Here is a 25,496-nt window from a genome sequence, read left to right as displayed (position 1 = left end):
CTGAAAAAGTGATAAATACCAAAGTTGAATAACTCATCAAGCTCTACAACTTTTGTATTGGTCATTTCTTCATATGACAAAGTGGTAATGACATTGTTCACAAATGTGACACATCTCTCGTCAGGTTTTATAAATTATATAAGACATGTGTAAGATTAGTGAACAATGTATGCTAAAAATTTGTCAACTGAAGAAATGACCAAAATAAAAGTTGTAGATATTCATGAGTTGAACAACTTTGGTATTCATCACTTTTTATGTTGAAATCAATTTGGGTCTCAAATTTTGGTTTGAACTTGTTGTTTTTCAAAATTTTAAATTTGAAAGGTTCAAATTTTGTCAAATGACAAGATGACTAAAATAAAAGTTGTATATATTAATGAGTTGAACAACTTTGGTATTCATCACTTTTTATGTTGAAATAATTTTGGGTCTCAAATTTTGGTTCGAACTTGTCATTTTTTTAAATTTCAAATTTGAAAGGTTAAAATTTTGTCAAATGACAAGATGACCAAAATAAAAGTTGTAGATCTTGATGAGTTGAACAACTTTTGTATTCATCACTTTTACATCTGAAATCATTTAGGGTTTGAAAATTTGGTTTGAACTTGTCTAATTTTAAATTTCAAATTTTAAAATGTGTAAAACATTGTCACATCCAAGTTTGATCAAACTTAAATGCTGGAGCATGATTTTAGAAATTTTCAGGAAAAAAAACCATCACATTTGGAGTTAGTATGAGGTAGAACAACTAGTTACAAAGTTTAACCACAGATTAAAAAGAGAAATCACACTATTCTAGGTTATCCTTACATGATCATTGTGAACAGTATGATTTTTCTTTTTAATCTGTGGGTCAACTTTGTAACTAGTTTTTCTTTCTCATACTAACTCCAAATCTGATGATTTTTTTCCTAAAATTTTCTAAAATCATTCTCTATCAATTTATTTTGTTGGTTTTGTCAATATATACATATGAAAAGTTTGAGCAATTTAAATTTTGAATTTCAAAAAAATGCAACTTTCAGACAAGATTTTGGTACCCCAAATGATTTCAGCTGAAAAGGTGATAAATACCAAAGTTGAATAACTCATCAAGATCTACAACTTTTGTATTGGTCATTTCTTCATATGACAAAGTGGTAATGACATTGTTCACAAATGTGACACATCTCTCATAAGGTTTTATAAACTATATGAGACATGTGTAAGATTAGTGAACAATGTGTGCTAAGAATTTGTCAAATCAAAAAATGACCAAATAAAAGTTGTAGATATTCATGAGTTGAACAACTTTGGTATTCATCACTTTTTATGTTGAAATCAATTTGGGTCTCAAATTTTGGTTCGAACTTGTTGTTTTTCAAAATTTTAAATTTGAAAGGTTCAAATTTTGTCAAATGACAAGATGACTAAAATAAAAGTTGTAGATATTAATGAGTTGAACAACTTTGGTATTCATCACTTTTTGTGTTGAAATCATTTTGGGTCTCAAATTTTGGTTCAAACTTGTCATTTTTTAAAATTTCAAATTTGAAAGGTTCAAATTTTGTCAAATGACAAGATGACCAAAATAAAAGTTGTAGATCTTCATGACCTCTACAACTTTGATGTTTATCAAATTTTCATTTGAGATCATTTGGTGTCTCAAAATTATTTTAGTAGTTTTGATTTTAATTTTTTAAAATTTTACTTTTTTCCCCATTTTTAAAGGTTCAATTTTGCAATTTGAAACTGTTGTAGTTGTTTTAGTTATTGTATATGTAAATATATCTATAAAAAATAATTATAAAATTTTGTACTGTATTATTTATTATTTATATGTGAATAATTCATTTTGATTTAGAATTTTGAAAAAAAAAATTCAAATAGGATTATTGGATATTGGATAATATATCTAATTACAAATCTAATAGTATTAAATTATACTATAATAGATAAAAAATATTAGATAAATTATTGGTCAAAGATTATAAAGTTTAAAAATAGTTATATTTTAAACATTATGTCTTTTTCAATTTAGAGTTCACAAAATTTTTGGAAAAAAGAGTGTAATTCAGTCCATTCAACGGTTTTTTGGGCCGGCACTGTGTAGCCCGATGTATTTCAGTTGTTGGATGAACCCCTGATGAATCAGAGCCGTTGGATCGAAAGGACAAGCATATAAAAAGAAGCCGAAACCCTAGCCCTCTCCCCACAGCCTCGCACCGAGCCCCGGCCGCAACGCGCCCTCTCCCTAGCCCCGCACCGCGCCCCTCGCCGCTCTCCCTAGCCCACACCGTGCCGCGCCCTCTCCCGAGCCCCATACCGCGTCCTCCCCACAGCCCTGCATCTGCGCCCCTCGTCGCAACCCGCAGCCCCGCACCGCGCCCTCTCCCCACAGCCCCGTGGCGGCGCATAGCCCGGATGGACATGGAGCATGATCGGGGCAGCGGGGCAGCGGCACAGCGGCGCGGGCCCTGGAGCTCGGATCGATGCGGGGCGCGACTCCTCCGGCGATGGCGAGGCCAGATCTGCCGTCGGCGACCTCAGCGGCCAGGGATCCGTCAGCGTCATCATGAAGGTAATCGCTGAAATCTCATGATGGGTTCAGGTTAGGTTTTTGAGTGAAGTTCCGAAATCCGACGAAACTAGAAAACAAGCGCGGCAACGCCGCGCACTTGCTTGTGCTGGCCAGCCAGCGATACGTGGCTATGGGGAAACGGATGCGCAGCTGCTGCCTTCATATTCATCAGCTAGAAACAATTACATATTTATCAGATAGAAAGAACCGTATACACATTTAGCTGTGAAGTGACCTACAAATCCTCTTTATGAAATCTGACCTGAACACAACCTGTCAGGCTGGAATCAAATGTGTTTATATGACATGAACAAAACCTGTCAGGCTGGAATCAATAGATAATTCCTGACAGTCGAACCAAATATGAATAGTTTAGTTTTGTGCAAATTCAGTTCATTCAGACAATGTTTTATCTGAAATGTAGATGAGTGCATCAATACCAATTCTTTTCATATACATTAAAATGTATAATTACTGTCTATTGAAAACATGATATACTGAATACAGGGTTGTGCATAGATCAACCTTGAACTATGGTTGCTAGGTACTAACAGGGAAGCATCTCGAACCTTTCAAATGCTCTACACGGGAGGCACAATACATTAGGTGCAGCTATATGAATGCATTAGTGATCGCTGAGGGAGGGTGCATGCTAATGTCTAGGTTCATAGCATTTACTTTAGCTAAATTTCAGCATGGAGTAATAGGAGGAATAGGCTGATTATAGTTGGGTAATATTATGTGCTCGTGTGTGTTTCTTGTGTATGAGTTCATTGTGTCCTGTTAGAGGCATATTTGCGTTTCAAATCTGATGAAAATGAATATGAGTTCAGTTTGTTGTCATTCATGTCCTAATTTCTTTCGTTACAGAAGGCTAGCGCATTGAACACTTATGCTGCAATGAAGTCTGGTGGCGGTCAGGGACCTCCTCCTCTGGTGGCTACATCCACGGCGAGCCCCATCCACGGCGTCGATACATCTACTCTGGTGAGCTCGAACAGCGAAACCTAACTCAATATGGTCAACCAGGTTTAGTTGAAAAAATCAAGTTCAAATCTCCACGTGCATGTGAAAGTGCAGTTCAATATATACGTATTCTAAATATGGATTAGTGTAATTTCTGTGTATTAAAAAAGGTAATCGTCAGCTGTGTGGTTTCTGTTTTTCTTGTCCGCTTAATAAAAGATTGAAGTTCTGTTAATTCACTAATAGTATTAATCCAACTAAGTTAGCTCTATATGACCTTGCTCTGTTGATTCACTAGTAGTATTAGTCCAATTAGGGTTTGTGATTTCAGTTTGTTGTCATTCATGTCCTAATTTTTGCAGGTTTACTTAGATCAAACCTTCAGATGTGCATTTCCTTAGTGGCTCCCATGTTGCTGCCTGTACTAATTTTACTTTTATCAATACACAAGCGCAAGCACAAGCTGGCCATCACATGTGCTCAGTCATGTGGTTTTCAGTTTTCATCAGTAGACAGTTCCATGGTTCATGTGGCAGAGCTTTCCGTTTTTAATTTTCTGTTACCTATGAGCATAGTACATAAACCTGCCTGAATTTACATGTGTTATTTACTCTGTCCGCGGTTTGCTTTAGTTGTCATTAGCATGATAATGGTAGTAATGTTGCATTTTGCCTCCATCTACAGGTGAGGAACTTGCTATTGACAGGATGTCTGTTCTGTGGACCTCTCTTCCTGACATTTTGCTTCTTGAACACTATTGCTATTGCTTATAGTGCAACAGCAGCATTGCCCTTTGGCACTATCCGTGTCATTGTGCTCATCTGGACCTTGGTCACATTTCCTTTGCTTTAGTGGATTGTTCTAAATAATGGTCTTGTGTTTGTGGATGTATATATGTATATTTGTGGCGGTCAGATTCGAATTTGAATTATATATATATATGTGGTCAGATTTGAATTTAAATTATTTATTTTTTTGCTGGAAAATCCACTGTAGGGGCGGTTTTTGATTGAACCGCCCTTACAAATACACACAGCAGGGGCGGCTGGTGATACAGCCACCCTTACAGAAGTCCACTGTAGGGGCGGCTGAAAACACCAGTCGCCCCCTACTGAGGGCACTGCAGGGGCGGTCTGGAAACTGCCCCTACAGAGGCACCCTCTGTAGGAACACCCTGGGAAGGACGGCTGGCGCAGCCGCCCCTACAGAGGCTCTAGAGCCGCCCCTACAGTTAATTTCTGTAGTAGTGCCCATGCCTTCATAGGTCATTGCCATCGCCATAACATCTCCATGGGCACCATCATCGCACATCCATGGGTTACACATCCACGGTAGTTCCAGGGATGATAGAGAGGCGGAGGTTGGGTAGGAGAGCAGCATAATACAGACGGTGCTACCAGAGCCAGGAGAGATGAAGGAAAGATGGAAGAGAAGAGGGAGGCAAGGAGCATGCAAACAGAGATCGAGGAGACAGCGTTGGAGAGGGATGACTCCACCCCTTGGATCTCAGGGGATACGTTGTACTTGAATCTTAGGGGGGGTATTCCTCTAACAACCCTATTCCATATATGACTCCTAGCCAAACACTTTGAAAAAGGGATAGCCCTAGCTCATTCCACTTCATCCAAAGAACCAAACACATGCTACAACCCACACTAATAAGGACTATGAGCGCTTCTCTTGGACACAAAGTACTCGTAGAAGTCAACTAAGCTTTTTCATTAACATATACTAGTTATGCCACAACTGTTAAGGAATAAGATTTTCTTTCCTGACGGAATGTATTCGTGTCACGTAATCTGAAGCCAACATGGAGAATGTCATTATCTCGATGATGTTGTCATTAACCACATGCTACCACAGGTAGGTTCTGCTAGTCACTTGCTATACGTACATGTGTGTAACACATGGGAGCGTGCCCCGGCCTGCTTATTGTTGCACACGTATATATAGAAATACTCAAACGGCACACTTATAATAATACACCAAATATGGCAGGCAAGTTAGTTCTAGTGATACATTTGAGTATTATTGTAACACCCTAGGTGTTAAAAGGCTAATTAAATCTTGATCATGCCATCATTATGCATAATCACAAAGTATTGTTTCTTTAATGCATTCTATGTTTCAATTATGTCATGTTCATGTTGCATATGTGATGTTTCATATGTTGCATTAATATGTTTCACATGTTGCATGAAATAATGTCAATGTTAATGATTAAGGTTCTTTGTGAATTTATATATGTGAATTTGCTTAAATAAGTAAAATTTTGTTAAAATGAAATTTGTAGTACAAAGTGTGCTTTTATAATGTAGAATCAAAATTCAAAGGTGATTTTAAGTCAAACATGTTTTATTTGGGGCCCAAAGATTGAATTTGAGGGTGGTTTTCTAACTTAGCCATTTATGCGTAAGTCCTTGAGAATCAGCTATTAAGTTCAATTTTTTGGGTAGTTTTTAAATTAATTTTTCATGAATAAAGTTGGTACAACTTTTGTTTAATTGCTTGGTCCTATACTTGAGTTGTGATACTGTGTAATTGGTTGTTAAATTTGATAAATGTTAACCTCTAATTAATTACCAAAGATGCTTAACCAAACCAATTTTTCAAACCCTAACTGAATTTTCGAAATCAGTTTCAAAGTACCTCTGTTCCTCATTCAAAATCTCTCTAACCGTTTAGAATTAGAGCTCGCGTCTGTAAACAAAGTTGGAGAGGACATCTAGATGAGCAACTTTGATTAAGGAAGTTTTTCAAGTTGCTACTAAGAATCTGGAGAAAAAGGAGGAGGAATATTGGGCTTCAGTCGGCTACAGTACTCGACAACCAGGTGCCATGCAACAGTTTCGTCGGTGAGCCGCCGTGATCGTTTTCGCCGCTCTCACACGCGCCAGCACATAGCTGCTTCGCCTGGACGCTTCGCAAGCAGGAGCTGGACTCCTAGAAGCCTCCCTGTCGCCCTTATCTCGCCGAGCCGGTTACCGCTCCTTCCTTCTCTTCTTCCCGTCACAGCCATCGAACTTTGCTTTGCCGGCCAAATTCATGGCCACCAATCCATCTCCACCCAATTGCTCATGTGCCTAGCTTCGCCTCACCCTCGTGCACCTTCTTGACCCGCTTGCGCCATCTGTCTCCGTTGGGAGTGGCCGCGCATGCCGTTTCCGTCGCGGTAGTGCCGCCATGGCCGCCGAGGTCACCTTGCTGTGGCCAGAGCATCTCAGAGCAGCTTTCTTCCTCTCAGAGCTTGTCCTAGATCCCTAGTGATGCAGTGATGATCACCAACTTTTTGTTTTGACCTCTACCGCTCATGTCACGCAGGAACACCACCGTGCCGCCGGTCCACGTCACCGCCACCGCCGGCAGCTGCCTCTATTCCTTCACCGCTTCACCCACGCACGTCGCCAAGTCATGGTGAGCTTCCTTGTGCTTACCCAAAACCTAGCTAGGTCGGGCTCACGCAAGAGTGTCGCGTCTGATGCCACGCCGCCATGCCGAGCGCCGCCGAGCCGCCATGGCCGCGACCGTGCTCAGCACGAACCCTAATTCGATCAACGGGCTACCATAGGTGTGTGTGCTAGGTCATTGGGATCTCGTAGATGTTCTCCCCGCTGCCGGAGAGCTTGCCGCCAGCGAGATATGCCGTCGACCCGACGGCGTGCTTGCGGTCAAGGCGGGCAGGGTTGGGTTTGACCACCGGCCCCGCACGTTAGTGACCGTGGGTCGCTGGGGGTGAGTAAGAAAAGTTTTCAGCGGTTTTTTATTTTCAAAAAAAAGATAAAATGTGCAGGTTCTTGTTTAATTCATAACTAAATAAATAGGGCTGATAAAATTATGAAACTTTTTGTGTGGCTTTGTTATCATGTGATCTACCTAGGAAAAACATGAGCTGAGCATTTTCAGTAGTGTTGATATGCTTAAAAATTAACTCTTTTAATTAATAAATGGGCATTCCATGATTTTTATAGGCTAAACTAATTATGCTTTAATGATGAAACTTTTTGTGTGTGCTTTACATGCTTAGACCTGCCTTCATAAAAATTATGGTACTATTTTGATAATTCTAACTTGGTTAATTAAGTTAAGTGTGTTAAATGTCTTTTCTTTAATTAAATAAATACCAAAATGATTTATATGAATGCTTAAATGACTTGGGTGTATTGATACTTGAATTGTAGTCCTTGGAACATCAAACCCCTAATGTTCCTTGGCAACTTAATCCTTTCCATGTTGTGCTCATAATTAACTTGTTAGTTAATAAATAAAATAGTTTACTCAAATGACTAATTAAGTAATGCATGTGATTAGGTCATGTTATGATCCTTGCTTGCCCTCAGGGTTGAACTTGTGTAATGTTAAGTTAAATACATTGCCTTGCTTGGCTAGCATAATATGATAAGTATTGGTTTCTTAACAACCACATAATCAACTTGTTTATATAATAATTAATATGCCTTAATTATTAGTTCCTTATAATGATCACGAGTCAAGTTAAATGTTAATCCTTTCATGATAGACAACTAAGTAACTAGCTAGATAGTTAATTAACTAAAATGCTTTGTAAGATAATGACCCTAGTTCTTAGTGAAGAAAAGTTGTACTCAACTTTCTTAACTTTGTTTAACTTATGTCATGCACTTGAATGTCCCTCATCGTGCATCATGTCATGCACTCCATCATGTGTTAAAGCAAGCATCATTTATTACGTGTAGTGCACGAGAGTGAGAAGACTCATATTGATCAAGTTTCAGAGGTGGTCCTTTCCACCAGTGGTGTTGGTGCCAATTCTGACTTCTGGATCTCTCTGAGAAACTAACCTTCTCTGCAACGCAAGCAAACCCCAGAGCATAAATCCTTCTCTAGTATTTATAAATCTTTATTATACTTTAAGTCTTGTGAGATGTGCATTAAGTAATTAGGAGTTGGTCGAATACCATTGCTGCATGATTACCTTAATTTCAGGTATTCTTAGTCGTGCACTGCTAGTATGAATAGGTTGATAACTCTTATGCTTAGTAATGCTTAGACTTCGATAGAAGTCGAATGATGGTTTCATCATTCATGAGATATAGATTTTACCTTGGTTCTTCTCGGCTCTGTTTATGGATCGTGAGAATACCATGAATATGTTAATGTTTAAATTGTGATCGGGCGGGTAGCTTGCATCGTGAAATGAGTCGGTGTAGTGCTCCGCCTATGTCAATTACGGACCGTTCGTTGTAGGCCACCGTGTGGTCGAGACTTTGCAGTACTGGCCACATACTCTGGTAAGCCTGATATCTCGGCTATTCCATTATGTGAAAAGACAACTATGCACTGGGAGTGGGAAATGGAGAGAGTAGCATGTACCCATCCTGTGAATCTGTCTGGGACGACACAGGGAGGTAGAGTACTGTATTCTCAGGTAGCGTAGACCGGTTCATGTTTTGGAGGATCTAAGTGAGGGTTGATATACATAGGTCCAGGACCTACGTATGTCGTGTGGTAAGGAAACCCCAGCTGGGCCTAATCGATTTGAATCATCATGCTCCTTGGTTATGGAGACTCGACCCTCTAACCATACATCGTAGTTAATCAATGGAAACATGGTTACTTATGGATATGAGAGGAATATGAAAAGAGATGAGATACTTTAAGAAGTGGTTGATTTAGATCAGGTGCAAACTGGATACTACTGAAGAACTTAATACACAGCTAAAACATTGAAAGTAAGGATCCACTTGTAGTAAGCTTTTCTTCAAAAGTTATACTTGCTTCCAACTTTCCTTTAAACCTACATGCCCTTGGAGTCTTTTCATTGGTCGGGTAAGACTTGTTGAGTACCCTCATGTACTCAGGGTTTGTTAAACCCATGTTGTAGGTTCTGACTTGTGCTGCTAATTAGGGTCATGTCGGTGGGCTCGACATGATCTGATCATATCTTCTATCTTAGGTACTTCATCTAAGGTGCTTCTATAGTACTACACACCTTTTGGGAGTTAAGTTAATTAAGTTTTAATTGAATATGTTTTGTAACCTATTACTATAAGTCTTCCGCAACTCCGAAGTATGAAATTTTTGTATCAATGTTGTAGTAACTCCATTGTTGATCCTATATGAGTTGTAAAATCTGGATGATTCGGGTTTCCCCGAGGACACCCGATAGACTACCGGAGTTATCTGGCTCTCGTGTGCAACAGTCAGAGGTCTTAGGACAATGACAGGTGCACGTGGGGTAGCATTATTAGGTGTTGTATACGGCAAAAAAGTCACGGGTCAATCCCCGTCGTCGACACGCTAGCAAGCCGAGAGAAATTGCGTGGAGCAGATCCCGAGCTCTCCTTGGACTTAGGAGGACACCATACCAGATGGTCGTGACCTAGGGCGCGCCAGTCACTTTGACCCTGCAATTGACAAGGAGACAAGATTGATCAGTAATTTAAGGTAGAACATGTTGGTGTTTGTCCAGACAGTTCCAAATGCGCGGCTAAGTAGCCGATGATACAATGCTATCGACAAGAGAGTCCATATCCAGCATGTTCATGATGTATGATAAACAAAACAAGCATATCGGCAATTATCAGTTACTCAATTGTATAGATCTAAATAGCTGATGATCATGAAAACATGCAAAAAGGTGTAAGAAGTAGACGTGGAGGCATTAAATGAGAAACATGCTAGCTTTTAACCAAGAGAAAAACAAGCAAAAGCATGTAAATAGCCAATATATTATCAATGTATGGGCTATCGGCTAAAATTGCCGATTCCAGAGAAAGTAAAGTCATAGCATACAGACATTCATACATTGAATGTGTATAAGTCCATACAGTTATTAGATTCAACCTGCCATCTCTAACAGTGGGGATACAAGCCGGACCGTTGCAACCATGATAGAGATAACAGGTTAAACCCTCAAAGCATACGAATCTATGTGCGCTCAACAAAATCGTGAAAGCATGCTACGATCGTGGAAGCATAGGCGGTCGACTAAATAGCAGATGTAGACATAGCATGCAACCATAGGCTATGTTTCACCATAAGCAAGACTTGCTATTTAACTATCTCTGATTTATAGTGCTAATAGTGAGGGTCGACAGGATCGATTGCAGCCTTCATAGCAGTTCTAGACTAGATTTCATCAACTAGCAAGCTTTACTTAGGGTTAAACACGTCCTGACCACATGCTATCTTCGATCAGGATTGGATCAAAATGGCTAAGTTAACTAAATCCATCGTCAAAGTGAGATGTAAATAGGGAAAAGCACCAAGGCGATGATTTGAAGAGATACAAAGCCAATCCATTCCAATCTTAACTGGGCAAGGGGTGACTTTGTTACAAATAGTAAGAATACTAGTTACAACAAGATCGATAACTAACAAATCTATTAAAAACAGCAAGGAAATCCTACCAATCTTAATAGATTTAGCTGATAAAGAATCTGTATCAAAATTTGTATGAGATATGAGCCGGACCGACGCAACCGTACAAATTTTGATAAGAATCGAGGGTAACTTGTATCAGATAATTGCAAGAGATACGAGCCGTACCGATACAACCTTATAATTAACTAATAATAACTAACTTATACCGTGCTTGCAAGAGATCAAACTTAACCGAGGGCAGCCTTACAAACAAAATATAAGTCGCGACGGATACTCAGACAAACTAGAGGTTGGACTTAACCGATGGCAGCCCTGCTTGCCAAAGAACTCGCCGAGATCTACTCTACACCTACTCCTAGGAGGAGGCATAAGCCTAAAAGTAAAGGTGCTGGTTTTTGAATACACTGAGATGTCCATTACAATAGTCGGGGTTCAATATATATACCCAAGGCTTGACTACAAGTCCTGATCGAGTAAGACCGGTTAAAAAACTCGGGAAAGAAAACAAAACTTCCTAGATTATGATAACTTGGACCTCAATCTTTCCTTTCTGTGAAGTCCAACGTGTCTTCATGCATTATGTCTTTGCTGTCTCTGCCGACAGGGGCCATCCTTTTGGGATGATGATGTCACCTCATCGGTTGATCTCGTTGGCAATTCAGCTAGCCGATTTGGTTTAATATTTCAGCTTTCCGATCCAGAGTCTTCCATCCCGAACTAAATTTCGGTGTCAACACATCCCCAAATTTTGGGATAAAATGATTTTATTTCAAAATTACCACCCATGACCATTGCACATATTGCGCCCTTCAACCACATTCCTTGATTTCTCTATTCAGGCCAAAAGTCGTCATAAATTTCCAAGTTGCCCCCACCTCTTTCATTCGGTCGTTCTGCTCCTGTTTCTTCCTCTTGCTCTACTCACCAATGGCTGCAACTTCTCCGAACCCCAAACCCTAGCAGACTCAGAACTTCGACCTAGTCGAGCATCCAGCGTTTTCCACGCGATCTTGGGAACGGGAGTTTATTCGGGCAACCATAGCATCGACGCTTATCCGCAGATTTGGATCTGATCTTTTCAATCCTCAAATGGCGACCGCCGATCATGTTCTAGAGGCATGAACTAGGACTCTTTCATCAATAGTTCCCCAATTTCCACTTTAGTTTATAGTTTGGATCTACCCCCTTTTGGTCTCGAAGGTCACAAAATGACTTTTTGATTCAATCTATTTTCCGCTCTGTTTCTAGGGACTTAGGGGCGAAATCCTGGTCCTGTCAGCTGACGTCCCCATTGCCTATTACCTTGGACCGACTGGCAATCCTGACACTACTGAGGTAATCAATTCAGAAACCGAAAGGCTTCCTTTTAAGTAGCCGGTCATGAATTCTTCGGTTTGGGAATATACTTTCAGAGCTTGGCCGCTCCCCCTCAAAGGATAGAGAGATTGGTACCATAGGGTAGCGGATGCAGAGCGAGGCAACTGGGTCCTTTATGATCTAAATCAATGTATTACTTTGTCATTGTCTCACATGAAGAAAAATGAGCCACTACTGAAAGCAGCATCCTACTTTTGGTTCCATGCTTTTAACGCTTTTATCTTTGGCCATGGCTTGATGACAATCACTTTGGCCGGCATCTTTATGCTGACTGACCTTAGAATCACTGGTCCTCTCCATCCCTTCAACCTCCTCAACAAATCATCCTTCAAACTGAGAAATTTGAAAGGAGGGGGATGGACTGGCTATATGGCCAACCATAAGAGACCTGTACTATTGGTGAGAGGGAGCACGTGGCATTACTAAACATGTGGTTAGAAAAATATGTCTTCTGTGGTTCATCTTGTGCGCCAACCAACAACAATCTCTATTTGGCAGAACATTTAGCAAACGGTGCCGATATACCCTTGGGGAAGTATTTGTTGGGATCCTTTTTATCGGCTGATGGATCAGGTATCCAAGAGCTTGTCAAAGAACGAACCAATTCCGACGATCAGCGGACCATGGTGGTTATTGCAATTATGGCTCAACCTGTATATGCACAACATGGTAACTGCAGACTTGAGGAATCTGAACTTCCCTTCTTCTAATTATTCAGAGGAGCAGGAAAACTCATTGGAGTCTGCTTGTGGAGATCCAACTTCTAGAGCCATCTTTCAGTGCTTTGTAAAACCAGGATTACTCTCAACAGAGTTCAGACAGGGCCCAGAGAAGCCTCCCACCTTTTATGAATTTTACAATCCAGTGGTTGCAGCTCGTCAACTTGGCCTTGGTCAGCTTCCCCCCGGACTATTCTTTGCCGACAAATTGAAGCCAAGGGAGGATCTAACTGAAGGTCTTGAATTCGTACGGATCTCAACACTACTACAAAATTCAATTTGCGCAGCGTCGTCCCGAAGGTCTCCGTGGCGGGCTCCTATTTTTGTCCGTCACGGTAAATCCCACGATTTACCGCGGCGGGCACTTTTTATTTTCCGCAGCGGGCATTTTTGCCCGCCACGGTAAAACGATTTACCGTGGCGGGCATATTAAGATGCCCACCACAGAAAATACCCTATTAACCGTGGCGGCCGTCTTAAGGTGCCCGCCACGGTAAATCGATTTTCCGTGGCAGACACATTATAAGGCCCGCCACGGAAAAGGCCACGGCCCAATAGGCACACCAGCGAGGCCCGTATCCAATTCTGATTTATCGAGCTATATATACGGGGGTTTTAGGGTTTTCACTCCACCTCTCTCTCTCTCCACCACTCCTCCCTCAACCGGTAGCCACTCTCTCCCTCTCCTCCGATCCTCTCCTCCCTCAACCGGCGGTAGCCACCACTCCTCTCGGTCCTCTCGCACGAGGCACGGCGTCCCTCTTCCTCCCTTCCTCTCCTCCTCGTCCTCCCTCAACCGGCGGCCCTCCTCCTCCCTCTCCTCCTCCCTCAACGGGCGGTGGACGGCGGCTCGAGGCACGCGGTGGCGCGGCGTCGCGGCCGTGGATCCAGGCGAGGGCGCCGGTGTGGACGGACGCGGATCCAGGCGTGGATCGAGGGCGCCGACCGCGGATCCAGGCATGGACGGCCGTGGGTCCGGCGGTGGCGCGGCTGGGGAGGCCGGATCTGCCGCGAGCCCCTCCTTCCCCTTCTCCACCAGGCAAATCCAGGCGACGGCGGCCCTGGCGGAGGCCCCGGCGGTGGATCCGGCGGTGGCGCGGCCAGGGAGGCCGGATCCACCGTGAGCCCCTCCTTCCCCTTCTCCGCTGGGCAGATCCAGGCGACGGCGGCCCTGCCGGAGGTCTCGGCGGCGGATCTGACGGTGGCGCCTCCTTCCTCTTCTACATCGGGCGGATCCAGGCGGGGGCGGTTCGGGCGGAGGCGCCGACGGCGGATCTGACGGTGGCGCGACCGGGCTGGAGCTGCGGCGGATCCAGGTGACGGTGGCGGATCGACGTCGACGGCGAGATCTAGGTCCAGTGCGGCCCAGATCCAAGCCCGTGTGGGCTTTTCTTCTTTTTTTTGTTTTTTCCAAATGATTTACCGTGGCAGACTTCCTTAGGTGCCCGCCGCGGTAAATCGATTAACCGCGGCGGGCAAAGCAGCCCGCCGCAGGAAGGCCATGATTTACCGTGACTTCCCGGCAGCGGCGGACCGGTTTGCCCGCCGCGGGAAACCAAAAACGGCCGCCGCGGATAAACATTTTGTAGTAGTGCAAATTCGAAGAAGATGATACTTATTGATTTTTCTATCTCAAGCCAATCACTGATCAGGAAGAAGATGATACTAGGAATGCTGATGGAACCCCATCCAACTTCTCTACTGAGGATGCCCGTCAATCAATCGACTGTAAACATTTGGCCACATTCCTCTGCTTCTTTTGTATTTCAAATCTTTGATTCCTTCCAATCATTCCTTCTTGTAGATAAAAACCATGGATCAGGACCAATTCCAATTATTGTAAATGATCAAGAAACTGGTCTAGGTGCCCATCAGGCAGTTGGTGATAAAGAAAACCTCAGCGTTCAAAGCATTGGCGGTAAAAATACTCCGCTTTCTTCTGTCTACATTTCCAATCGTATCTAATCTTTGGTTCGGGCAGGGTCGAAGAAGCTGGTCGACATTTCCGATCGAGGATGACTTGGGCACATCTTCGGCTGTTCATCCCTCTCCAGAAAAGGTATCTTGTCTTTCTAGAATAATTCGAAAAAATCAATCATTTGTTATTACTTTAATCCTACATGTCTCTGCAGGCACAACGTTCGCACCCTCTGAGCATCTTCTCTTTTAACATTGGAGACTATATAGAAAAAGGCGAAGTAAGCTCTTCTGCCCCTGAGACTCAACAGGAAGATATCGTCTTGTCTGCCACAAGTCCACAACCAAGGATCGGCTTCACTCGATGTTACCTTATTTGGAAAAAGATATAGCCGATCTGGTTTGTAATGCAAAACCACTTCAAGATATCTTCTTGGATATTAAGGAAGAGCTGAACCAAGATCTCCTTGCCGCTTTGTCTCCTGCTGCTTTCATCGAAGGTCAGGCTCCAAAAGTGATCCAAGCTAAGCAGCGGTTGGCTGACTGTGAAACTCAGAGCAATTTGGTCATTCGAGAAGAATCGATTAAACGGGAGATGATCCGATTGAAGGAAACAGTTGACGATTTGAAGAGCGTCCCTTCCAAATTTCATGGAAAACTCAATCAGCTGAGGTCTGAACAGGAACAGCTCCTGGCAAGACTGGAGGAGATCAATATCTTAATTCAGGTTGAAGAAGCAAATTTGACCCAACTTCCCAATGCGGATACAACGAACTCATGACAATCCGGAGTCAGAAAGAGAAAGCCATCTCTGGATCGGCTGATGAAGACAACCGGCTGATTGCAGAAACCGATGCCGTCCGTTTAGATGCTTTGAGTGCAGTTCGTGCAGGACTAAACTTGTGATCTTCAACCTCTATGTATCCTCAACTTGTAACATCTCCGTTATAGACACTTAGTCGTCGAAACTCCTTATCGGGCACCAAAACCTTTAGCAACCATCCGTCCTTGTTGGTGAGATTCGTCTTTAGAATCGCATACGAATGTTTTGGTACTGACGCTTTCTTCATATGATTTTTCTTTTTATTTTTGCACTATAGGCGATGCGTGCCGCACCGGCTTTTGCCTTCTTAGGCCGAATTAGGATTGTTAATTTTTCGCTCTAAAGGCGATACTTTGCTAGTATCGGCTGTCAATCCTGGTTGAATTCAACGTTAACTACCCATGGGTCTTATATGCATTGCCACCAAAGTCCTTTAGCATCATATCGGTTTCAAGTAAATCTCCAGGACCTTTTCTAAGCTTGCGGAACGTGGTATAAGGCATCAGATTTACAACAGCACCTCCATCGACTAATATTTTGATCATCGGCTTCCCATCGACTAATTCGTATCAAAATTTGTATGAGATACGAGCCGAACCGACGCAACCGTACAAATTTTGATAAGAATCGAGGGTAACTTGTATCAGATAATTGCAAGAGATATGACCCGGACCGATGCAACCTTACAATTAACCGATGATAACTAACTTATACCGTGCTTGTAAGATATCAAACTTAACCGAGGGCAGCCTTACAAACAAAATATAAGTCATGACGGATACTCACGGACAAACCGAAGGTCGGACTTAACCGATGGCAGCCCTGCTTGCCGAAGAACTTGCCGAGATCTACTCTACTTCTACTCCTAGGGGGTAAGCCGAAAAGTAAAGGTACTGGTTTTTGATTGATCGCTGAGATGTCCATTACAACAGCCGGGGTTCAATATTTATACCCAAGGCTTGACTACGAGTCCTGGTCGAATAAGACCAATTAAAAAACTCAGGAAAGAAAACAAAATTTCCTAGATTATGATAACTTGGACCTCAATCTTTCCTTTTTGTGAAGTCCGACGCGTCTTCATGCTTTATGTCTTTGTTGTCTCTGCCGACAGGGCCCATCCTTTCGGGATGATGATGTCACCTCATCAGTTGATCTCGTTAGCAATTCAGCTAGCCGATTTGGTTGAATATTTCGGCTTTCCGATCCTGAGTCTTCCATCTCGAACTAAATTTCAGTGTCAACAGCCATTCAGCACGTCGATTACACCCGATCCTGGGCGTTAACCGCTTACGCTAGCATCTACGTCAATACAAACTTGCTTCCGGTTGCCACACCTGAACCAAACAAAATAAGTAAATTATTGATTTCCTTCCCATTCCCGCCGTGTAACGATTCCTTTTACGTTGGTGTTTCCTTTGCCCAAACAAACAGCACCTTTGAGTTATGACCAAAGCTCTTGGTGAGCACCGGCAAGGCCGTCATGAACAATGTATTATATTGGAGAGAAGCATGTACTCTCTCCAATAGTATTCCTAGCTAGCTGTTAGTTCTACGATTATGTACAGTCATTGGACGCGCGCGCATGTCTCGATGGCAAACAATTTTGTATTCAAAAGTTGTGTCAATCCCAACGTGTGGGCGATCTACGCTATGCATTCCTAGCTAGCTGTGTAATGACGAGGAAATAACCTGCATTATGCATTTTGTTACATCACAATCATCGATGATGATGACATGGCAAACTATGTAAACCTTCGTAAGCAGGTATGTATGCATTGATATGACATGTATATATAATAAGCTCCATGCGTACCTAAAAGCTAGCGCAGCCACACAGCAGCAGCAGACCAACAGTTCTTCTTTCTCCTCTTCTTCTTCGATCCTTTACATATGTAGCATGTATATTTGCCAATAGTACTCATCACACATTATAACTGGGAAAGACATGGTGGACCCCCAGAAGACGAACTCCTGGTCAGAGGTGGTGGGCTGGTCTGTTTACCCGACAATGCTCACCTGTGGATCAAAGTCCACCCGGTGGACGCGACGCTGCCGCCGGGCAGCAATGACGACGTACAAGCACGTCCGTGTCTTCGTCAACCCTGGACGACGCCAATCACCACCGTCGCCCAGACGCCAGTCGGCGGCTAGCCTGGCATGCCCCATGAGTATCTAAATATACTTGTCATGTGTTTATGTTTATGCTTTGATGTATGTGAGCCTTGCAACCAAGCAGTGCGAGCGGCTGTCATATCGACCACCATGTTTGCATGGACAAAATATGGGATGGATGCATGGCGGTCAATATCACACTCGCTTGCATTATTCGGTTGCGAGCCTTGGTTATATCTTGGAATAAACGTGCAGATAGTGTATTATTGATGAGTATATCTCTACTTATTATTATTTTTGTCCTCCATCTATGGATCATTAATGTAACTAGTATATTGCCCGTGCTAACGCTATGGCAATATCAGATAATAAAAATTAAACAACTAAAGAGTATATTGCCCGTGCTAACGCTACAGCGATATCAGATAATAGAAATCAAACAAGCAAAAGATTATTTCATGGCCGGCTACTCCATGGGCAATATACTGTCAGGGCATACAAATCAAACAACCAAAGATTATTCCATGGCCGGCTACTAATAGCTCCTATGGCTTACAGTCATTCTCTCCTGGATCACAGCAGAAGCGAACCATTTTACACAAACCATAATCTTTTTGCAAACACAAAAATTTAATCCAAAAGACCATCTAAAATGTCAGAGGCAGTGTAACAATTGGATCGCAGAATGGAGTGCTACACATAGTGAATGCAGAAACACGTAACAGTGGCATATGACAAACATAAGTTGAGGTGGATATAAAATTATTAAAATAAATCACAAGGAAAAGGTTGTACCACACCGATCAAACATTGGAAGCTTGCCAAAAACTTGACTTCAGGCAGACAATGAGTGAAAGACCACGTATCCGGAGGTACAGACTATAGACTGATTGAGTGTGAAGACATCAAATCTGTATTCAGAATAGAACATGTGTAGAACATGATTAAACTCACTTTGAGTGCTGATGTACACAGAGCATAGACCAAGTTCGAAAGAGTTCAATATCAACTGAACGCCTCATTGAACTCGCCTTCTTCAGATCCTGGGATGTCAACTGGTGATACTCAACCAGCTGCATCAGGCTCCGGTTCTCTCTCGTCAGGTTGGCGTTCTCTTGCGCCAGCCGCGACTTCTCTACAAACAGAGCCTCCAGTTGTAGCCTCACCTGCACAAGACGATCCTCAGCAAAAATAGCAACAAATCCTACCTAAAGCTCCAACAAGTCATCAAATCATAATATACGGAATGCTGCAATTAGCCTGTCTATTTTATTTGGTCCTCCAATGCAGAAGCAATCGTCATTGCGCCATTACCAAGTCATCTTCTTCGGGGGCAACTCCATCGTCACATCCCTCTCTGAGCCTCTCGTTCTCCTCCTCTAGCAAAACGCACCTCTCCTCTGCATGAAGTGCAGCTCTGACTTGATGTTCTTGAGCTCCCTCGCGAGTGCAGCAGCCCTGCTTGCCATTCAAACCGCCAGCTGCAGATTCATTCAGGCACAAAATGGAACAGAAATCAGCCACAAAAACTGATACAAGAAGGAGAGGACAATTGGTATGCAGCCTACATTTCTGGCCCGCTTCAGGTTAGTGTTCTGTGCGACTTCAGCAGAGGCCTGGACATTCCCCTTCCCCGGACCATCAAGACCAGCCGCCGTTTCCTCTCCAGCGGCCGGAGAATTGCTATCCAGGCCCTTCCGTGGAGCTTCCACACATTCGCTTCACCTTGGGCTCATCCTCCACCTCCTCGGGGCAGGTGCCGCCCTCTCATCACCTCGCCTGGGAAGAGCACATCGCCAGAGCACTCACTCCTGGGACCACAAGATCACAGACTCTGTATCACGATGGAGAAGAGGACGATGAAACCGAAGCCGGTGTGGTGGGCTCGAAACCTTCTGCGCGGCGGTGGGGGTGTCGGAGCATCAGGGAGTCCTCTCGGAGGCGCTTCCCCTGCTCGGACTCCATCCCGCGTTCCGCCAATCCCTGGCCCGGAGACACAGAGCACATCAGGATCCGACTCAATCCACAGGAAGCAAACAGAGAATTCGTCAGGAGCAGGCTATCACCGTGGGGGCGGCAGCTGGTGCCCGGCGACAACCCACAACGAAGTTACATACTGCCACGATTGCTGAAGATACCTACGATTATTAAGGTATAAGAACAAATCTGTATCTGCATACCGGAATGACCACGATGAAGGCGGATGGTAGCGAATTGGAAAGAGCAGTACTCTTCCGCTCTATCAATCTTCCGCTTCTCTTCCAGAAGAGAACAGATAAGCAGACGAACGCTTCTCTTCCATGGAATAATCTTTGGTTGTTTGATTTGTATGCCCTGACAGTATCAGTAGGCCGTTAAAAAATACATTTGACAATTTATTTAGCAACAATATCAAAATGGTAGACTTGACAACAACTATATGATACATTCGCCCAGGAGCATACAATCTTCTTGGATATTTAAATTTTCTCTTGTCTTGTCTAAATGTATCTCTCAAGCAGATGAGGAAAAGCAAGCGGGGCAAGCTATCCAAAGCATAAAGGCCTGGTGAAAAACTCAATCATACGTGCAGTTGTTTTTTTTTTCCTGAACAAGAGCAGAAATACATAAGAATCTGGTGAAAGTGAACGTGATCCAGTTACCAGAAGATAGACCCAAAAATGTACTCTAGCGGTGTCGGTATTCTTGGCAAAAAGTTTTCATGGAAGAGAGACCAAAAAGTAAGCCAAAGACTTCAAATGAGACTAAGATTTCATTAGTACAAGAGATGATAATTAAATTGACAACATAGGATTGGCTGAGTTCATAAAGGTTCATTTATTCAGAATAAACAAGACAGCAACAAAGCAACAACCAACATTGGTAGTTGCAGACTCGCAGCACACAAATAGTATTTATAATATATTCAACTGCGTTATCTATGTTTCTTCAGAAATATAAACCATGCTCCCTGTCAACTCAAAACTTGCCTTGGGACCTTGGCGTCTAGTGCGGTGGCAGTTAATCCTGGACCAGAGTTTTCTTGATGCTTTCAGAGACTAATCCATGAAACCCAATAAACTCGGCAACCTGCAGAATTTACTCCCGTTTTCATATTATCTACATGCCAAAGAAGTTCAGAACCTAATTAGATATGACAAATAAAGAATTAGCATGCATACTTATTATAGTAATCCGAGCACTAAAATTCAGATCTTACAAAAACTCATCGCATGGCAGTTGCATTCCTCTCCGTGTCTCAAAACAAAGGTAGATTCAAAGTTTTCCCCAAATTTCGAAACCCTAACATCGGCGGGGATCAGAAAACTCACAGCTAGCACGAGCTGAAGGGTGTGGCCGTGGCCTCCTTGGATCGCAGCGGGCCGGACGTCGAGGCCCACCGTCGAAGAGACCATTGAGGTGCATGCTGCTGCGGGGATCTTGCATGGTGGTTGCATCACCGGCTGCCGCAGGGATCGGCGCAGCACGGAGGGACGTGGCCACACCGTCCTGGGATCGCGGCGTGCCGGACGTCTTCCCGTCTCTGCAGGTCGCTCGGCTCGGTTGAGGTCGCCGCCACCGCCTGAGCATGGCCGCGCCGGCCCTGGATTGTGGCGTGCTGGACGTCTTCCCGTTTCTGCATGAGGTCGCTCGGCTCGACTGAGATCAGTCGGAGGCGGAGGATGTCGCGTTCGTCCTTGTACGTCGCGGCGGAGGCGGAGCGGCTCGTCTGAGATCGCTCAGAGGCGGATGATGTCGTGCTAGGTGCTGTAAGTCGCGACGGAGCAGAGGATGGCCGTCGCGGCGGCGGCGGGGTTTAAGGCGTTGAAGTGCGTTTAAGCCGCGCGTGCGTGCGTTGGAGGGCGGCGTGGTGCGGTCTTGATGAGGCGAAGTGCACACATCAATCAGTGGCCATTAGATTTGGTTTGGATGTTTTATTAACCTTTGATTTTAATGTAGACGAATTTCTAGTGTGTATTTTTCTGGGTGCACAATGATTGAAGGCTCTCAGCGGGGGATGTTTTCCTGAGGAGACCTAATATAATTTTGATTGGTCCATTATAGTAGAGATGAAATGCATGGGAAGAAAATAATGAAACATGTATCTCCATCTTACTACAGCATAATAAGATATACCTTAACTTATTCTCTGTTTATAAGATAGAGGACACAACTATATGAAACACCGCCGCTTTTCTTTCATGCCATGTTTTGATACGCAAGAGTGACTACATACTAAGCAAAGACATGATAAGGGGTGTACTAACAAGATACAACCGGGCTACAGTTTTGCAGTTCCTTTTGTTGCAATCACTGATCCATCTTCTCCACATAAAAAAAATAAAAGAGGAAAAATCCTATGAGAATTTCATAGGATAGGAATATTTTCCTCCAGATTTTGAAAGAATTTAACCAAGAGACTTCAGAGGAATTCAACCAAGACTAGTCGATAAGCATTAATCCAGTAATGATCCGTATGCAAGTGTTTGGTTTCGAGACACCTAGATGGGACGGTTCCGTCTCTAGTTTTTAAGATGGAATAATCCCACTAGCCTATTTTGTCCTAGGCATAGAAGTATCCTAGTTTTTTGTTTGACTCAGGGACCAGGCTCGACATCAAGAACAAGCGGTCAAGCACCATTTGCAACGTTTGTCATGGGGCCTAAGTTTCAATGGAGCACCCAAGAAGAGTTGCTCATGGCGGCCAGTCGAGAGACGTCGGCGAGCCGTTGCACCACCCTCACTGGTGAGCCATTGACAAAGCAATCCGTTGCATCCTTATGGGCTACGCATCCATGGGCAGCCTGCTCCCATCCAAGGGCGCCACTGTCACATCTCCATGGGAGGGCCTCCTCATCACCACAGCTCGCTGCCACCGGATCGGACACCGCATCACCATAGGAGGGTCCCCACGCCACCACAAGCCAGTGTTGCTGCATCTCCACACAGGCGGGCCTCGTGCCTCCACAAGCCTTTGCCGTCACAGTGGCATCTCCATGGGCGCCATCGTTGAGCATCCATGGGTGACGCTTCCATGGTACAGTTCCAGGGACGATAGAGAGGCGGAGCTAGGACAGGAGAGAGGTGGAATATAATACAAGCACCAGTGACGGAGATAGGAGAGACGAAGGAAGGACAGAAGAGAAGAGGGAGGCGAGGGGCACACAAACGGAGAGGAGACAGCGTGGGAGATCGAGGGATGACTCCATCCCCTTCAATTTCAGGGGATGCGCTGGACATGAATCTTAGGGGAATATTCCTCTAACCCTATTCCATGGCAACTCCCAACCAAACACTTAGAAAAAGGGGTCACCATAGCCCATTCCACTTCATCCAAAGAACCAAACACATGCTACAATCCACACTAAGGATTATGAACTTCTCTTAGACAAAAAGTACTAGTAGAAGCCAACTAATTATAATAAGCTTATGATTAATACTAGTTATGTCATAACTGTTAGGCCTATTAAGATTTTCTTTATTGACAAGCGAATGTATTCATCTCACGTAATCTGAAACCAACATGCATGGAGAATAACATTTACCTTGATGTTGTCATTAACCACATCCATGCTACCACAAGAGTAAGGTTCTAGTCACTTTATTTTCCCGGCACATGGAAGCGTGCCCGGCGTATTACACACACACGTATATACTCAAACGGCACATTTAGTACACCAAATATGACAGACAAGTTCAATTAGTTCTAGTTTAGGTTGAGTATTATTTAGGGTCCATTTGGAAGGCAACCACAGTTAGCCGCACGACAGGAACCTGCGGCGTGCCGAACATGTACAATATCCGCCAGACTAATGGCGATCCGATGCACGAAAATGAACTGGCTTAAAAGTGAACAATATAATAACGCGCTCTTCCTCACATTATTTTTATCGAAAGGAGGCAAAACTCATAGGTACCTATAAATTAGTTAACATCGTGCATAGCCCTAGCCTTATATATATCTACGTACATAGCAAAAGTTATAAATATAGAACAGTCAAAACATCTTATAATTCACTACGTCAGAATAGCACTTCACTGTCGGTTCAAAATACCCCATCACTACCAGATTTTGAACTGGCACAACCATACCGGCAGTGATAACGGTAAGCTATCACTGTCGGTTCCTACAAAACCGGCAGTGTTCTTCAACTTCACTGCCGGTTCTTTACACAACTGGCAGAGTTCAGTTCCACCAACACTGTCGGTTCATAAGACCACCCGGTAGAGTTCAGTTCCACCAACACTGTCAGTTTGTGTTTCAACCGGCGGTGTTGTCGTAAGAATCACTGCCGCTTTGTGACAAAAACCGGCAGTGATGGCTAAGACAACGCTGTCGGTTAGTGGCTCCAGCCGGCAGTGCCTTCACTGCTGGTTTGTTCCTAACCGGTAATGATGTTTACGACAACACTGTCGGTTTTCTACTAACCGGCAGTGATGTCACGTTCGCATTTTATTGTTTTATAATTTATTTTAATTTATATTTTTTCATAGAATTGGGTTTCGCTTTATATACGCTACGTAGATGACAGGACCATCAATATTAAACATTACAAATGTTACGGTTACAGTTCAAATGTTCTTATCAAGATCTCGATCCCTCAAAATAAAAAAGAAATATTCTCAGGCTTCACAGATTGTGCAATGCTTCTTAGACTTCTTACAATAATCTAGCGAGCCGCTTTGGGCAATACTAGTGCCTTGAACTTCACGGATTGTGAAATGGAAAATACTCCAATCTTTTTCCAATACCTCGGCTAAGATGAATTTTGCTAGCTCCAATTGCAGCGCGACGATCTCCATGTCTAACAGCCTTTTGTGGTTATATTTCTTGCGCTGTCGTTCAAAAAAGATGATATCCAAAGAGAAATCAGTAAATCATTTTGTTGAATGATTAACGGACATAAATGAAATGGGGAATATACACACCAACTTATCGGCTTCTTCCAATTTTTCCGCCGATGTAGCGAACCATTGCCGACATTACATAAAACTCGCATTCATTGTTTCCCACCGGCTATTTTAGGTACTTCCCCTCCATTTTGACAACCTTTAATGGGACCTGCGTCCCACCGATATGTCTTGTTCGGACACTGAGCAACATTAAAAGGAGAAACGTTAGAAAGCGGTATGTGTGATTAGAAAATAATATGTTATTAGGATCGCTTACTAATTCAGCACTACCACCAGTGCATCCAGATGATGAAATGATTTTTTCTTTGAGTCCCACACCTCGATCAAATTTTTGTCAAGATTAACACAAATGAAGACTGAAATGGTTGCTGCAATCACATAATCCTAATTATCGAATAATCTTAACGAAAAAGAAGCATAAAATTAAAAGCCGAGAACACATACTCGCAGTTAGTAGGCTAGAAGTATGTGGGTTTTGTTCTTCATCTTGAATTCGTCGAAAACATCAATCAATCTCTATTTTAGGTCTTCCACGTCACATCCATGGAGGCCTAGACATGTCTTCTCATTGACTCGCAAGGGGTCCAAGAAGCCTATGTTATCCCATTTGCTTTTTAGAATGCAAAATTTTGCTATACACCTACATAAAATCATGAGAAGTGCTCAAAGGTTAACAATTTGTGTCCCGAGAGAGTAGTTAATTGTAATATCGTGCATGTAGGCCTACTTACATAGTCCACAGCGTCAACATTTGTGTATTGAG

At 43.3% G+C, this 25,496-nt stretch overlaps 1 protein-coding gene and 1 pseudogene across 2 annotated transcripts; one reads left to right on the top strand and one right to left on the bottom strand.

Moving 5' to 3' along the window:
• The first annotated feature begins 2,325 nt into the window (after window positions 1–2,325).
• LOC136462557 (transmembrane 9 superfamily member 3-like) lies at window positions 2,326–4,453 on the top strand. 2 transcript variants are annotated; one of them, XM_066461653.1, is made up of 3 exons: window positions 2,326–2,563; window positions 3,437–3,550; window positions 4,214–4,453. In XM_066461653.1, the coding sequence occupies exons 1-3, from the start codon at window positions 2,420–2,422 to the stop codon at window positions 4,379–4,381; spliced, it is 426 nt and encodes a 141-aa protein (XP_066317750.1). In that variant the 5' UTR covers window positions 2,326–2,419; the 3' UTR covers window positions 4,382–4,453. The 2 variants fall into 2 exon arrangements, with proteins under 2 accessions (XP_066317750.1, XP_066317749.1); XM_066461652.1 differs by having other exon boundaries at window positions 3,434–3,550.
• Window positions 4,454–18,334: 13,881 nt separating this feature from the next.
• LOC136462556 (uncharacterized) lies at window positions 18,335–20,162 on the bottom strand (annotated as a pseudogene).
• Window positions 20,163–25,496: the final 5,334 nt, after the last annotated feature.

Source organism: Miscanthus floridulus, chromosome 7 (assembly GCF_019320115.1).
Source record: "Miscanthus floridulus cultivar M001 chromosome 7, ASM1932011v1, whole genome shotgun sequence".
In the NCBI taxonomy this organism is placed as follows: Eukaryota; Viridiplantae; Streptophyta; class Magnoliopsida; order Poales; family Poaceae; genus Miscanthus; species Miscanthus floridulus.
Note: the sequence above shows the minus strand (reverse complement) of the source record. Positions and strands in the feature narration are given on the sequence as shown.

Excerpts from the sequence above, each read along its gene's own strand:
- LOC136462557 (XM_066461652.1), top strand. The coding sequence starts at position 2,420 with ATGATCGGGGCAGCGGGGCAGCGGCACAGCGGCGCGGGCCCTGGAGCT. Across the intron at positions 2,564-3,433 it reads CCGTCAGCGTCATCATGAAG|AAGGCTAGCGCATTGAACAC; the intron begins GTAATCGCTGAA and ends CTTTCGTTACAG. Across the intron at positions 3,551-4,213 it reads GCGTCGATACATCTACTCTG|GTGAGGAACTTGCTATTGAC; the intron begins GTGAGCTCGAAC and ends CTCCATCTACAG.